Source organism: Papio anubis, chromosome 2 (assembly GCF_008728515.1).
Source record: "Papio anubis isolate 15944 chromosome 2, Panubis1.0, whole genome shotgun sequence".
Lineage (NCBI taxonomy): Eukaryota > Metazoa > Chordata > Mammalia > Primates > Cercopithecidae > Papio > Papio anubis.
The window spans coordinates 41689698-41705615 of NC_044977.1; the positions used below are offsets into that span (position 1 = coordinate 41689698).

The 15918-nt window shown below is 40.2% G+C and overlaps 1 protein-coding gene across 2 annotated transcripts in view; it reads left to right on the forward strand.

Annotated features, from left to right (window-relative positions):
* The window catches only part of SLC15A2 (solute carrier family 15 member 2), a 52576-nt gene that overhangs the window by 17272 nt on the left and 19386 nt on the right, over nucleotides 1–15918 (forward strand). For both annotated transcript variants that reach the window (XM_021934099.2, XM_021934100.2), the window contains exons 4-13: nucleotides 650–742; nucleotides 2096–2195; nucleotides 4290–4380; nucleotides 4674–4751; nucleotides 11123–11205; nucleotides 11678–11764; nucleotides 11943–12032; nucleotides 12125–12169; nucleotides 13602–13634; nucleotides 14195–14283. In XM_021934099.2, coding sequence (XP_021789791.2) covers nucleotides 650–742; nucleotides 2096–2195; nucleotides 4290–4380; nucleotides 4674–4751; nucleotides 11123–11205; nucleotides 11678–11764; nucleotides 11943–12032; nucleotides 12125–12169; nucleotides 13602–13634; nucleotides 14195–14283 — 789 coding nt within the window. The remainder of the gene's footprint in view (nucleotides 1–649; nucleotides 743–2095; nucleotides 2196–4289; nucleotides 4381–4673; nucleotides 4752–11122; nucleotides 11206–11677; nucleotides 11765–11942; nucleotides 12033–12124; nucleotides 12170–13601; nucleotides 13635–14194; nucleotides 14284–15918) is intronic.

The window sequence follows — 15918 nt, forward strand, 5'->3', positions numbered from 1 at the left end:
CATGGTTTTCATAACTGGACAGTCTATTCTAAGTCCCTGCCTCCTTTCTTACCCTTGTTAACTTGTCCCTGAAGAAACTGTGGTGAGGATTACAATTAATCCAAGAATCCAAGTTACCCAGGCTGAACCTGAGAGCTTTTTACCTCCCAGTGCTTCTTTAATTTTGAGGAAGTCGTTGGGTTAGCCATTCCTGTTTACTTGAAGTTCTTCCTTGACCCCTCTTGCTCCCTACAGCAAAAGACATTCCTTGAGAAAAACGCCTAAAGTCCAAATATCCTCTTCTACTGGTTCTCCCATTTTAAAACATTATTACTTTTGCTACAAATCCACCTTGTTCTTGTCATGTCCGTACAAAGTAGGGTTTCTCTGTGTATGTGTGAAGTGAGCGGGTAGAAGGAAAGGGGAAGGTGGGTATAGGAAGGGAACTTGAACACTACAGAGTGAAGAATTCCACTCCTTTTTCCTAGTCTGTTTACTTCACTCACCATTATTGTCTCTATTTGGATTTCTCAGATAATTCTTTCCTCCTCCACTCCTTCCTCCTCCTCCTCCATTTATTCCCACACTGAGAACAGTATGAACCCTAAGTCTGTATTATTCAAGTCTCTCAGTTCTGGTTTTAGACTGACTGATTTAGCTCTCTCAACAGGACAATCATCTATCTCTCCTTGGTGTATGTGCTTGGCCATGTGATCAAGTCCTTGGGTGCCTTACCAATACTGGGAGGACAAGTGGTACACACGTGAGTAAAATCATGGAATCAACTAAACTACTTTTCTCAAACATTCGTTACAAATGATTTTCTATTTTCTTACCAGAGATGTCCCTTTATTTCCAATCTACAGTTTTACTACAAAAGAGGTTAAGAAAAACAGTCTTATAACCAGTTGAACTCTTTCCTGCTTTATCTGAGCTCATCTGTTTTTGGGACTTGTAGAATGCCTAGTTAGTATCCTCTTCATATGCTTGAAAATAAACAAAACCTTCACATCCTACATATTCCCTCACCTTTTCATTCATCCATGCAACTATACTTTACCAGGGTTAAAAAAAAAAGTCTATAATGTTTCCTTATAATTAATTGTAGAAGTCATACTCAAAGCTTCGAATATTTACATTTATGTGTAGTTCCATGTATTTCAGTTGCTATTGATGTTTATGGGATCAGAGGCATTTGATAAATTCTGATGTCTGTTTGTTCAGTCAGTAGAGAGGATTACAGCTGTTCACGAAGCAGTTTATATGTATTCATGTTATAATGCACCTGTGTGCCTGTGTACATGTATTTATCCTATGAGTTAGAAATTTTGTTTGTTTGTTTGTTTTTAGACAGAGTCTTGCTCTGTTGCCCAGGCTGGAGTACAGTGGGGTGATTTTAGCTCACTGAAGTCTCTGCCTCCTGGGTTCAAGTGATTCTCCCACCTCAGCCTCCCGAGTAGCTGGGATTACAGGTGCCCGCCACCACACCTAGCTGATTTTTGTATTTTTAGTAGAGACAGGGTTTTACCACGTTGACCAGGCTGGTCTTGATCTCCTGACCTCAGGTAATCCACCCGCCTCGGCTTCTCAAAGTGCTGGCGTAGCCTCTGCACCTGGCCTTGATATTTAATAAATACTACTTTCTTATTGGTGTCCCATCAAATATCTTTGACACTGTTGCTATTAGTTATGATGAATTTGAACATTTTATATATTTTTTTAAATTTTGGTGAGGATATGTGAGATCAGGGTCCTTAAAAGGTCTTTCTGTTGAAGTACTCCTTTGACTAAAACAAGATTGGGAACCAGTGTGTTAACTTTGGAGTTCCTTCAGTATCTGTTTCTATCGGATGCTCGTAAGGGGTAAATGGAACTACCAGGGATGAAATCTTCCCACGTAATGCATACTTTCTTGCAGAAGCCAAAGGATCATAAATATGGTAAGTGCCCATGAATACCTCCTAGGAATAAAGGCAAATGGAAAGTACCCATGGGGTAGAAATGTGAAGGGAATCTTTGCCCTTGTACACATTTTTTCCCCTCTGCAGCTATGTAGTCCATCTCTACATGTGCATTTAGTATCAACATGGTTGGCATTCTCACCTCTCCATTTCAGAGTCCTATCATTAGTCGGCCTGAGTCTAATAGCTTTGGGGACAGGAGGCATCAAACCCTGTGTGGCAGCTTTTGGTGGAGACCAGTTTGAAGAAAAACATGTAAGAATCCTGTTATTTTGTATTTTCAAGAATATAGAGCCAGCATTAACAGTGGTACCTGGCAGGTAGCCATTTGCCAAGATTGAAGTAATCTACTGATCAGATCTTACCTAAGCAGTTGTATTCAATGCTGGATACTGGTCATTAATAGTGAGGAAAACTGAAACAGTTTCAAAGGAAAGAGACCAGGGTGGTAGATTAACTAAAAGGCATGTCTTATGCGGAAAGGTTGAAGGAAACGGGGATGGTTAGTCTGGATACGAACCAAGGAGAATACTATAGCTGCTTATAGAGGCTGGAAGGATGTCAGTGATTAAACCTGAGACCAATGAGTGAAAGCCTCCAAGAAGCCAGTATTTTGCCTGATGGGTGGAAAAACTTCAAACAATTGTTAAGTTTACTCTAACTTGAGGTGTTTAGGAAGAGATATGGTAAGCACTTTGGGAATGGGAGGTGATGAGTAGTATAGAGATGATTTAAGCATCTCATTTTGAGACTCCATGAAAGGGGAAAATGACCAATTACAAGGAAACATAATGAATGTCTATAGATGAATTTCCCTGGCTGATCATTCCCTCTCTTCCTAAATACTTTCCATTACCAGTAGTGAAAAATAAATGGGCCTCTATGAGAAAGCAGTGACAAATAGGCAAGGAAGTAGTCTATTTCTAGATCTTTCAACATTTCTGGCTTCCTCACTTTTGTTTCCAGTTTTCAGTTTTGTCTGTCTTCATGTATCCATTCCGTCTTCTCTAACTGTTTATCTTTTTTCCAGTTTCTCTTTTTCCCCCTCACCACTTCTCTCTCTCTCTCTCTTTCCCCGCCCCCCACTCTCTCTCTCTCTCTTTCCTTTTCCCTCTTCTACCCTGATATAATGCCTATTATCTCTTTCTGCCTCTGCTATGCTGTCCTGTCTTCTAGTGTTTTTCCCACCTTTCAGGCCATTTGGGTTATTTTATACTCTTTATCTGTCCAAGAGTCCATAATTGCTTGCTGACTTTGGAGAAAGAACCAACTTTTGGCAAGTGGGACCCTATGTATGATGAACTATACAAATTAGATGAGTGGAATAAGGTTTAAATTGAAACCAGGAGAGGAAACAAAACACACTATAAATAGACAATGGGGAAGGACTTGTTGTTCTAATGTGGCAGGGAGAGATCTGGGGTGTCAGAATGAAGCATGTCAGTGTATAATGAATGAAACATCAGCAACTTTATTTGAAAGTTGTTTCATTTGATAACTGCTCCACAAAGATATTTCACTTAGTAGGACGAATCCGCCTCCAGGTTTCTACTAGCCACTTCTAAGCCTGCTGATTTCTTTTTAGACTCTCTGGCAGGTCTCCCTTAAGCACTAGGTGAACTATCCTGCTTCATTAACAGTTGACTCTACTGTCCTATGTTCTGGTACTATTCCTACCATACACTCCTACCACAAAATCTATTATTTAACTAAATCAGGCATTCACTTAGTTAATACAGTCAATAAACATTTATCGAGTCCCTAATATATGTCAGATGCTGTGCAAGGTACTGGGGATTACAGAAATTAGTAAGATAAAATTTCTGCTCTAAAGAAACTCACAACATACTGACAAAACAGACATTTATGGGAGGCAGAGGCAGGAGAATGGCTTGAGCCCGGGAGGCAGAGTTTGCAGTGAGCTGAGATTGCGCCACTGCACTCCAGCCTGGGCAACAGAGTGAGACTCCATTTCAGAAAAACAAAAACAAAAACAAAACACACACACACACACACACACACAAATGCAGACATTTAATGCAAAGACATTAATATTCAAATAGCTATATACAGGACACAGTAGTGGCACTGAAGACAGGAAGATTATTTTTAACCTATGCAAAGGGAGGAAAAGAATGTTAAAGCTGCTCTGGAGTTTGAAAGGTGAGTAAATGATTGGGGTCAGCCAGCCATGTTTTAAAATATCTATTAATAATATGAAATTCAGGTATTATGGAGGCAATATCTGAATCTTTCTCTTTGTATGTTCCTTCAGCTCTGAATCTGAACATGGAATGGGGCTGGAGCTAGGGGACACATTGCACTGATGATTTATCCTGTTTGTTTCAGGCAGAGGAACGGACTAGATACTTCTCAGTCTTCTACCTGTCCATCAATGCAGGGAGCTTGATTTCTACATTTATCACACCCATGCTGAGAGGTTAGGATTTTTTCTGATGGCAAAAGGCTTTGCTCTGGTCAGCCAAAAAGCTGTTCAAGGCTTTCTCCTGTCCATCGTCTCCTTTTATAAGAGCTTGATAACCTGTGAAAATTTATTTTAGTCTTGATTTGTCTGGCCCAAAGGAAGAATTATGGATTGGGTGATGGGAGGAAAGAGGATGGTTATGTCTATTCTGCAAGCTCAGGTTTATTTGACAACCTGAACTTGTAGAATAAAACATCAAATATTCAAGACTCAGAGTTACTTTCCTCCTCACATCCCATTTTCTTTAGGAGATGTGCAGTGTTTTGGAGAAGACTGCTATGCATTGGCTTTTGGAGTTCCAGGATTGCTCATGGTAATTGCACTTGGTAAGTTCAGTGAAGCAAAGGAAACTAGTAATCATTGATACCTGTCACATGTAAAGCATCATGTAGGCACTTTACACAAGCTGTTTCATTCAATCCTCACACTAGGGCCTATTGGGTAACAGTTATTGTAAGGGTTTCCCCTCAACTTTGGAGGTAGATTCTGAATGAAGTCAGAAACTTTAAGAAAAGTGTCCAAGGTTGCATAGATGTTTTCTGGGGAGTCTTAAAAAAGATCAAACTCTGGGCCAGTCAGGGACTTGGGCATTTCTTAGTATCTCGGGTCATTCTAATGTATACTCAAGGTGGAGATCCACTGCTCTGCACTACAATATATAGGGAAGCAAGGAAGATAACCCTCTTTCAAACTAGTTTACTTCATATGATACTTATTTATCTGGTAATTGGAAAAGATTTTAAATTCTCTAAGCCTTTTAAAACAGCTTCTAGGTTTAGCTATTTCTGCCCTGCTCTGTAGTGCCCCCCTGGAGTGCCCCCAAAGAGTCTGCCCTTGAGTAAAGAGAATAAGAGGAGGTGAATAAGTAGGTGAAAATTAATGCAACTTAAATCAAGTGGCGTTCTTTTTATCCCTGAGAACCCAGTCCTGGAAGAGAAGAGGGATATGGTGTTCCTTATTTTACACAGCCTGAGGGAAAACTTGGGCATGATTATTTCTAATCATTGACCTGGAAACCTGTTCTCACTCTGAGCCTCAGCGTGACACCCCCCTGGAAGATATCCAGTGCAAACCCATAAAGAGCTCAACAGAGGAAAAACAGCCCAGAGACTCAATGTTCAGTGTATTATCTAACAGGGAGTGGGTGGGAGGGCAGTGATAGTAGTACTCAGAATTCCCAATGCCAAGGAAATTTATTATAGGTGAGCTGTGATAATATATTCCCTACTTCCTTCTTCATTCAAAGCCAAATATTTTCCCGAATATTTGCATGATAATAATATTTACATAATAGAGTAATTATGAAGATAAAAAAGAGACGATATAAATGAAATGTTTTATAAATTATGAAATGTTAAGTGCTAGCTGTCATTGTTAGTCAGCAGCTTCAGTTTTCTGGGTACTAATCAATAACTCAATTCTCTGATCTTTTACTATAATTAATTTCTTTTTTCTTTTTTGAGACAGAGTCTCACTCTGTCACCCAGGCTGGAGTGCAGTGGCATGATCTTGGCTCACTGCAAGCTCTGCCTCCTGGCATTCTCCTGCCTCAGCCTTCCAAGTAGCTGGGACTATAGGCACCCGCCACCATGCCTAGCTAATTTTTTGTGTTTTTAGTAGAGACGGAGTTTCACCGTGTTAGCCAGGATGGTCTCGATCTCCTGACCTTGTGATCCACCCGCCTTGGCCTCCCAAAGTGCTAGGATTATAGGCATGAGCCACCGCGCCCAGCCAATTAATTTATTTTTTCATTCAATCATTTATTTAACCAACATTTAATGAACCTGTTGTGTGCCATATTATGTGCTAGGTACTGGGATCACACTGGTGAATTGGATACCTGGAGAGTTCATGTTCCCAAAGAGCTATATAGTTCAGTAGAGAGAGGAAGGCAAACAAATAAAAGGAATTTACAATATAGTATGATCAGTATTTCCCAGATCAATATAGTATGATCTAGGAAAGTACAGAGAGAGCTATGGGAACCACATAAAAGGAATGTTTAATTAAGACCTTGAGGGACCGGGCACAGTGGCTCACACCTGTGGGAGGCCGAGGCAGGAGGATTGCGTGAGCTCAGGAGTTTGAGACTATCCTGGACAACATAGCATGACTCCATCTATACAAACATTTAAAAATTAGTGGAATATGATGGCACACACCTATGATCCCAACTATTTGGGAGCTGAGATGGGAGGATCGCTTGAGCCTGGAAGGTCAAGGCTGCAGTGAGCCATGATTGTGCCACTGCACTTCAGCCTGGGCAACAGAACAAGCCCCATCTCATAAATAAATAAATGAATAAAATAATAAATTAATAAATAATACTTTGGGGGTTGTAAAAAGTTTGCCTAAAGAAATGACATTTAAGGTGAGACCTAAGGGCCGAACAGCAGTTAATTAATAAAGAAATTATAAGTGATGCAGAAAGAGGACACAGTAGCTGTAAGACAAGAGGCTGAGAAATAGCATGACATGTTTAAAAGCTTTAAAGGCATTCGGATTACTTAAAGCATGAAAGAGAATGATAAAGAGGAGAAACTGCCAGAAACCAGATAATGAAGGGCCTTTTAAACCAGCAAGGAATTAGAACTTCATTGTGAGGGAGAGTGGGGAACTCTCAAAACATTTTAACAGATGAATAATTGCTAGATTTTAATTTCTCAATGATGTTTCTATAATGTAGAGAAAGGATTGTGTTCAGATGAGGCAAGGATAATATTTATTTTGATTACTGAATTTTTTGATATTTGCTTAAATTTAGTGCTTGAGATGAGTGCCTCACTCAGTTCACCCTAATCTGGCCCTGGTTGAATTAACAAACCTTAGAATGGTTACATATGTTAAGTAAGGGAGAAGATAAGTCAAGGTTTAATGTAGTGTTCTGAACCTTGAGCAACTGGGTAGGCAGTGGGGTCATTAACTGAGATACTGAGGAAAAGCCAGTTTGGGGCAATGTTGATAAATTTAGTTTTGAACATGTTGCATTTTATATGTAGTTGGAATATTTAATTGGAGTTACCAAACAGTTATTTGGAAATACAGGATTAGAGCGTAGAAGAAATGTTTGCACTATAGATATAGATCTGGAGTCATTAGTATATGGGTAGCAATAAGCCATGAAATGAAGATAGATAACTAAAAGCTAGTAAGATAGGAGTAAGGTTAAAAAAAAAAGTGGGGTGGGAGGATAGGTTCAAACTTCAAGGAGTGCCAGGATTTAAAAGATAGGCAAAGAGGAAAAGCCCACAAATAAGACTAAGAAGGAATGGCCAAAGTGGTAATAGTGCTATCTTGGATACCAAGAGGATTTCAAGAAGGGATTCATTCAGCGTGATAAATGTTACTGAGTGGGAGATTAAGATAGGGGTGACAGATGTCTATTAAATATAGCAACAAGGAGGTCACTGGTATGATTATATCAGTTATGGTAGAATGGTGGAGGCTGAAGACTGATTGGAGGACACTGAGAAGTAAATGCTACAGGATTCCTTTGGTGCTGCTTTGTCAGCCAGAAATCTCTGTGGCCACTGCCGCCTCTGTCTGGGCCTTGCTCTGGCCCACTGGGCTTGCTCCACCTGCTCAGCCTGGTAGGCTGCACTTGGCTCCCACCTGCTCAGATCCTGTGCCTACTTCCATGCTGTGCCCAGCTCCATGCTCAGCCCATGACTGGACTAGGCATGCAGCGAGCAGCTTCTGTGTTGGGTGTGGCATCTAGACAAGGGGAACACGGCGGCACCCAAAAACTCAGAGATACTAGCAATCACAGAGCCCTAAGGGATGTTACATCTCCTGTTCAGGAATTCCCGAGGTCTGAGCCCCCAGAAATGTTACAGCTATTCACTCCTGTCGTTCAACGAGCAGGAGCATGTTACAACTCTCTTTCTTCTGTAGTCTAGCGAGCAGGAGCGTGTTACGGCTCTTTTATTCTCGCTGCCCACAGCTTGGTGAGCTGACCAAGGGTGTCACAGCCCTTTCATTCCCACCACCCACAGTTCAGCAAGTTCCGGGTCCTTGTCCCATGACCAAGAGAAATGAGGTGTGTGGACACCAGAGAGTGAGTAAAGCAGAGAAGAGAAGAATTTTATTGAGTGGCAGAAGGAAAGCTCTGAGCTCCTAGAAGGGACCCGAAGTGGGTAGCTGTCTGTGAGGCTTAGTGTGGGTTTTTTACGGGCTTTGAATGGGGGAGTGCATGCTGATTGGTCCATGGGTGGGTTTGGAAAAAGCACCACTTGATTGGTTAAAAGCCATCATCCAAAAGGAACCAATGGAGAGAGAGGGTAAGACGGAGATAGAAGTTCTCACTCAGGTCATGGACTCTATCAGGAACCGGCAACTCAGTTTTCAGGCTTCAAACTGTCTTTGGCTTGAAGGTCAGGTTTCACTGGGACCCGTCCATGTCTGCCTGGGAATTTATCTGCCTCTTGTCACTATCAGTAAGAAAGTGAAATAGTATTTATAGCTGGAAGGTGACATGGATTCAAGAAAGGATATTTAGCATGTTTGAATGTTATTAGGAATAATCCAGTGCAGAAAGAAGTTGAAATACAAGATAAAGACAGTATAATCAGTATGAAAACACATATGAGCAAATTGGCTTTGGATAGGAGGAGGAATATCACCTTCACCTACCTGGAGGGAGGACAGGATGAGTGTGAATACAAGAATTAATAGATTTGGTGGCAGGAAATTGAAGGAGTTTCCATTCGAAGGTCCAGCCTCTTTCTAGGATCATTCTTAGTTTCAGGAGCAGTTTATTCTCTACCCAAAATTTTCCTCTTTTTTAGGTACCTCCTTTTTTTTTTTTTTTTTTTTTTGAGATGGAGTCTCGCTGTGTCACCAGACTGGAGTGCAGTGGCACAATCTCAGCTCACTGCAATCTCCGCCTCCCAGGTTCAAGTGATTCTCCTGCCTCAGCCTCCTAAGTAGCTGGGACTACAGGTGCCCACCACCACGCCCAGCTAATTTTTGTATTTTTAGCCGAGACAGGGTTTCACCATGTTGGCCAGGTTGGTCAGCTCGATCTCTTGACCTTGTCATCCGTCCGCCTCAGCCTCCCAAAGTGCTGGGATTACAAGTGTGAACCACTGCACCCAGCCTTCTAGGTACTTTTTTATCTGCCCACTTGACTCTCAGGATTAGCATTCCTCTACTGAACTATTTTTTCTATCAACCGTGAGAAGGGTGTTATAGATAAAGGATGCTATTTGGAGAAGCTTTGGGGAAATTGAGAGGATGAATGAGAAAAAGTGGTAGAGTGAATCTGACTGAGAGGAATGGAGATATTTAAAAGTGATGGGAGAGAAAAGTAAAGTGATCTCTGCATTCTGATGTGTAAGGATACTGGAAAATGCTACTGGTCCCTGAAACAATCATCTTTAGCAGAGGATCTACTAGAGGGGCATCATGCTGAAGCTAGGAAATCTGTTAAGGAGGAAAGTGCATCTGGGAGGGAACCAAGATGGAGTTTTTCTATTGGGTTTAATTTAATGAAATTGAAAAAAAACCCACTGTTTTAAAACTACAAAGGTAATATCAGCTCATTGTTAATTTGAAAAATTAAAGAAATGAAATCCCCTTAAATTAGCTGTGGAGATGTGGTTAAAGGACAGAGATATGGGCTGAAAGAAACAGAATGAGCTCAAGAACAGAAATTGTATAGAATAGAAGTGTTTGTCAAAATGATGAATAGTGGTTACAGTATAGGGTACCTCAAAAAGATTGATGAAATATAAAGTGGGAAACAGCAGGTTGAGGTGAGCTCCTTTGAGGACAGGGACCTTGTTTTTTTCACCTGTGTTACCAGTAGTGTCTAAGAATTAGTGAGTGAGATGCATTATAAGGATTAAATACATAGATTTTTGAGTCAGTCAAGCCTCAGGTTAAAAGTCCAGTTCTGGTATTTTCTAGCAGTGTAACCTTGTATAGGGTGCTTAATTTCCTTAATATTCCTTCATGTATAAAATAGAGATAGCGGCACATATTTTGTCAAGCTAAATCAGTTAATGTATGTAAAATGCTTAACAAGGTACATGTGATAAACCTTCAAATAGATGGTAGGGCTAACAATAACTATCAGGATAACAGTGAATTTGGGAAAGTCTTTCAGGCCAGGAGTTTGGGTGAGTAAAGTATTAATAGATCCTGGAAAGAAACATTTGGCATCAGATTAAAGAAGGAAGAGACTAGGGAATGAGAAACTAGTTGGTGGCCATTTTAATAATCCAAAGTACAAGTTGTGAAGTCCTGAACAAGAGTGGTAGCAGTAGTAAAGTGAAAGAGGGGGCAAATAGGCAATACATTAAAGAAAGAGGACCAATAAAACTTGGTAACATTTCAGATATGGAGATGGAGAAAGAAGAGTAAGAAGTCACAGATGACTTCCACTTCTGTCATTACATGAAAGTCTCAATAGATCTCTCTCTTAACAACATACCATTTTATCTTCTCTTGGCTCCTGCAATTTTGATAACTCCAAAAGTCAGGAAATGTACGTCAGTTCCCTCTTTATGAGATTTCCCAACCACTCCCACAGTTCAGCAGCCTGCCCTTAGCACTGATATATTGAATGTGCTATTTAGGTTGGTGCAAAAGTTATTGCGGTTTTTGCCATTGAAATTAATGGCAAAACCGCAATAACCTTTGCACCAACCTAATGAATGAGAAGCTAAGAAACTTGTTTGTGTATCAACTGCAGTTGTGTTTGCAATGGGAAGCAAAATATACAATAAACCACCCCCTGAAGGAAACATAGTGGCTCAAGTTTTCAAATGTATCTGGGTAAGTCCATAAATTGTTTTCTTGCCTTTTTCAATCAAAAGACAGAGATGCTATGCTGAGAATCTTGGCCTTCAAACATGGACATACATTTTTCTCAATGACCTCTGTTCTATTTCCATGTTTTTTAACAAGCTGAGATTAACCAGTCTTCTTCTTATGGCTCTACTTAACCATTAAGTTTAAAAAAGGTAATCATCTTTTTAAATTGGCAAAAGTCTTCTGAAATGTAATTATGTATAGACAGATAACTTTTTTCTTTTTTGTTGTTATTTTTTGTTTTGAATGGCAAGTTCTTTCTTAAAGTGATAGATAAAATTATATCAGAAATATTCTGAAATTCAGTGCCTGATTAGGTCAAAGAGTTGGAATAAGTCACGAAAAGTATGGTGTTTGAAGGAAGGTATAATAAGTTGGAAAAGGCAGAGGATGTTTTTCTGTTTGTCTCTCCCATGATGTCTATGCTCTGCCCTAGTTTGCTATTTCCAATCGTTTCAAGAACCGTTCTGGAGACATTCCAAAGCGACAGCACTGGCTAGACTGGGCAGCTGAGAAATATCCAGTAAGTTGGAAATGCAGAAACATCTTATGGCTTGATACAGTCTTTCCTAATGTTCAGAATGATTCTATCCTACTGCATTCAACCTCCTCTCTACTGTTTTTTGGACACTTCTACTTTAAGCAAGAGAGCCACGTACAGAACTTCTTGCATTTCTGCCTATTCTTCCTCCTTTTTGCAGAAGCAACTCATTATGGATGTGAAGGCACTGACCAGGATACTATTCCTTTATATCCCATTGCCCATGTTCTGGGCTCTTTTGGATCAGCAGGTAAGAATAGTTCTTTTGGACATTACCCCTCCTTACAGCCACTTCCCTCTCACAGGAAAGGGATTTCTCATAATAGGATCTGTTTTTCCTAGGGTTCACGATGGACTTTGCAAGCCATCAGGATGAATGGGAATTTGGTGAGTAGAAGAGATTTTCCAGAGAAGTCTATTATTTTCTTCAACATCCATATTGGGGAAAAATTAATTTCTTTGTGGTTTTGCCTGAAAACTAATAAGATTTTCAGAGAAGTGCTTTTAGCCTGAAGGTACTGTGTAGGCAAAGATAAAGAAAGTTAGTTTAGAAATAAAAACCAGAATCTCCTCTTTAGAAATCAAAACCAGAATCTTCTCTTTAGAAATCAGGAACATAAAGATGAGAAAGTTTCAATGTATAGAAGGAAGTATTGAGAGGCTAGCAAATGAAGTCATACATACCTGGGATAGTGATTTTCTTCTGTCTAAGCCTATCGCAGGGCACAGCAGGGACAGGTTTGAGTGGCGCTACTACACAATTAGTCTATCTCTTCAACAAGGATCACAGGCCAGGCGCGGTGGCTCAAGCCTGTAATCCCAGCACTTTGGGAGGCCGAGACGGGCGGATCACGAGGTCAGCAGATCGAGACCAGCCTGGCTAACACAGTGAAACCCCGTCTCTACTAAAAACAATACAAAAAACTAGCTGGGCGAGGTGGCGGGCGCCTGTAGTCCCAGCTACTCGGGAGGCTGAGGCAGGAGAATGTCATAAACCCAGGAGGCGGAGCTTGCAGTGAGCTGAGATCCAGCCACTGCACTCCAGCCTGGGCAACAGAGTGAGACTCCGTCTCAAACAAAACAAAACAAAACAAAAAAACAAGGATCACAGCAGAGGACCTGTAGGAAATGGAATATTTTGTATATATGGATATGGAAAGAATGAGAAGGTTATACATATTATTTTCTCTTTTTCCAAACTCCATTCTTTAGCCCACTCAAATAAGGTACCACCTCTGCTCCCAATTGTTCTTTTCCCAGATTAGTATATTATTTTTCTATCTTCTCAGTTTTCAAAAGGACAGAGTAGAATGATACCAGGGTCGTCTTAGTCAGTCTATTTGGAGCCTGCAAAATATAATTTTACCTTTTCCCTTCCTCTAGTTGTCTCTTATTTACCATGGTGGTTTTCTTGTTGGCCCTCTGGAGAACAACTTCGGAAACACTATATGTCAGGGAGAGTCTTCACCCTAACCATGATGTCTTGTCCTTCATATTATTGCAACCTAAAACTACAGTTGCTGAGATCAATAAAAATGCACTGACTCTATTTCCTTTCAAGTTAAGGAAAGCATAATACATAGAAAAGAATTTCTCCCTTAGGCCCATCTGCCTGGCAAACATAGCCAGAAGCTTTCCCAAGTCTGTTCCCATCCCCCAAATAATCTTAACAGCAAAATAGTGGCCCTGAACCAAAGACCTGATGAATTTTCTCTCATATGCTTCTCACTTGCTAACTAGCAAAATTATTGATCTAGGCCAACAATTTTTTTTCTTGTCTTCAGATATCATCTAAATATAATTTGTTATAATGTTTCAGGGATTTTTTGTGCTTCAGCCGGACCAGATGCAGGTATGGGACTCTTCTATAGCCATGGGGACTTATTTGTTTCCTTATCTATGCCTCCACCTGCAGTATTAGGATTAACAACCATAATCTGATGCTTTTCTCTTTGTACACTGATAAGGGCCAAGCTTTGACATGAAAACATTCTCTTTAAGCCCCACACTTCTCCTTCAATCCCCTGTTAAGTACTTAATTTGCCACAGGTAAAGTATAAGCATTGGATTTTTTTCCGTGTCAAGATAGTATAATGAAAATGTTATAAAAGAAATTGTAAGGCTTGTTTTGTGAGCAATGAAGTCATGAGAGGAAAGAGCTCACAATAAGGCTGGCAGAAAGACAGGCTCAGAGTGAAACTTGTCCCTTGGGATATTTGAAAGCTAAAATGCTATGCAAGGGAAATAGGGTCTTGGGTGTAAATGGACTGAGGAACGTGGAATCATTCTGTACTTACAATGACAAAAGTGTGTGTTGATGTGAGACAGAGTGTACACAAGCAAATGAGTGCAGTACTCACACTCATGAAAGGAGAACATTTGTAGCTAATCCTTTTTATTATGGTGTTACAGGTTCTAAATCCCCTTCTGGTTCTTATCTTCATCCCATTGTTTGACTTTGTCATTTATCGTCTGGTCTCCAAGTGTGGAATTAACTTCTCGTAAGTGTTCACTGTGCCTGTATGGATTACTCTAAATTGACTCAATCTCTTCCCAGTTTGATAAATATTCAATGTCAGTATTTTTCTTAGTGATGATTGGTTTTGGTTTATCATCTATCTGCTTCTATTTTTCCATGTTGGACTAACTGCCTATTGACCCTGAAAAATGGGAATTAGATCTAATTAATGAGAGTCAAAGTCATTACTGTGGATTTAACTGTGTGATATTGAAGGGGCAGGTCTAGGTTTCATGCCAAACCAAAAATATGTGAAATTTAGCTCCTAAATCTACTTTCTTCTTTGTTCTTGAATGTTGTCTCTTCAAAGAAACTCAAGGCCTTTGATGACTACTAATCCCTTTAAATCTCCTGTTGTCCCTATGAAACAAATGGGGAACCTAGTGGGACTGGGAACTGAATTGTTCCCAATTACTGCCTGAAATTTTTTCTACATAGAAGGATTAGTCTTTTTTAGAGTTTCACAAAAGAAAGTTTCAAGCCTTCTTTCATTCTTGATTTAATAGCAATTTCATTTTGATGACCACTTTACCAAATGAAAATGGCCCTTTTTCATCTGTTCATTGAGCAGATGTCGGGAAGTTTAGGACCAAGTGTCATGAAAATATATATCAAGAAAAAACCATTTCCCTCAAAGAGTTTATTACTTAGTAAGGGGGCTAGAGCATATATATATACACACACACACACACACACATATATAAAAAATGCAACTACTACACAGGCAAAATAAGTGTCCTAAGAAGAGCCTAAGATCAAGTGCCAAGGAGATGTAGAAAAGAAAATGTCCTTCCCCTGCCAAGGTCAACAGATTTCTGCAGAGGAAAGTGACATAAATCATGTACAGCACCTGGCATATGGTATTTGTTCAAGAAACCTTGTTGTATTGCCATTATTTTTGGTATTATGACATAGTGAATAGAAAAACCATCATAAGCAAAGATGGAGGTGAGTAAATGTGGTATATCACAGAGAAGAGCAGTTCAATGTGACTCAGGAAAAAGAATAAAGAAGAATGTATGAAGAGGAGTTCTAGAAAATACCTTGAAAAGTAATTGGTCATGGAAACGTGGATTTAAAAAAGAAAAGTAATTGGGATCAAATCAGGAAAAGTCTTTGATACAGTTTGAATATTTGTACCCACCCAAATCTCATGTTGAAATGTAATCCCCAATGTTGGATGTTGGAGGGGGTGTCTAGTGGGAGGTGGTTGGATCATGTGGATGAATTCCTCATGAATGGTTTAGGGCTATCCCGTTGGTGCTGTCCTCATGATAGTGAGTTCTCGTGATATCTGACCATTTAAAAGTGTGCAGTATCTCTCTACCCTTCATTTGCTCCTGCTTTCATCATGTGACATGCCTGTTTCCCCAGAGGGTACAAGCCATAAACATTGATGGCTTCTACATGGTGTTAAGCCTGCAGGCATACAGAGTGCAAGAATGAAGAATGCTTGGCACCCTTCACCTAGATTTCAGAGGCTGTATGAGAAAGCGTGGGTGTTCACACAGAAACCTGCTGCAGGGGTGGAGCCCCCAGAGAGCACCTCTACTAGGGCAGTGTGGAGGTAAAATGTGGGGTTGGAACCCCCTACAGAGTCCCCACAAGGGCACTGCCT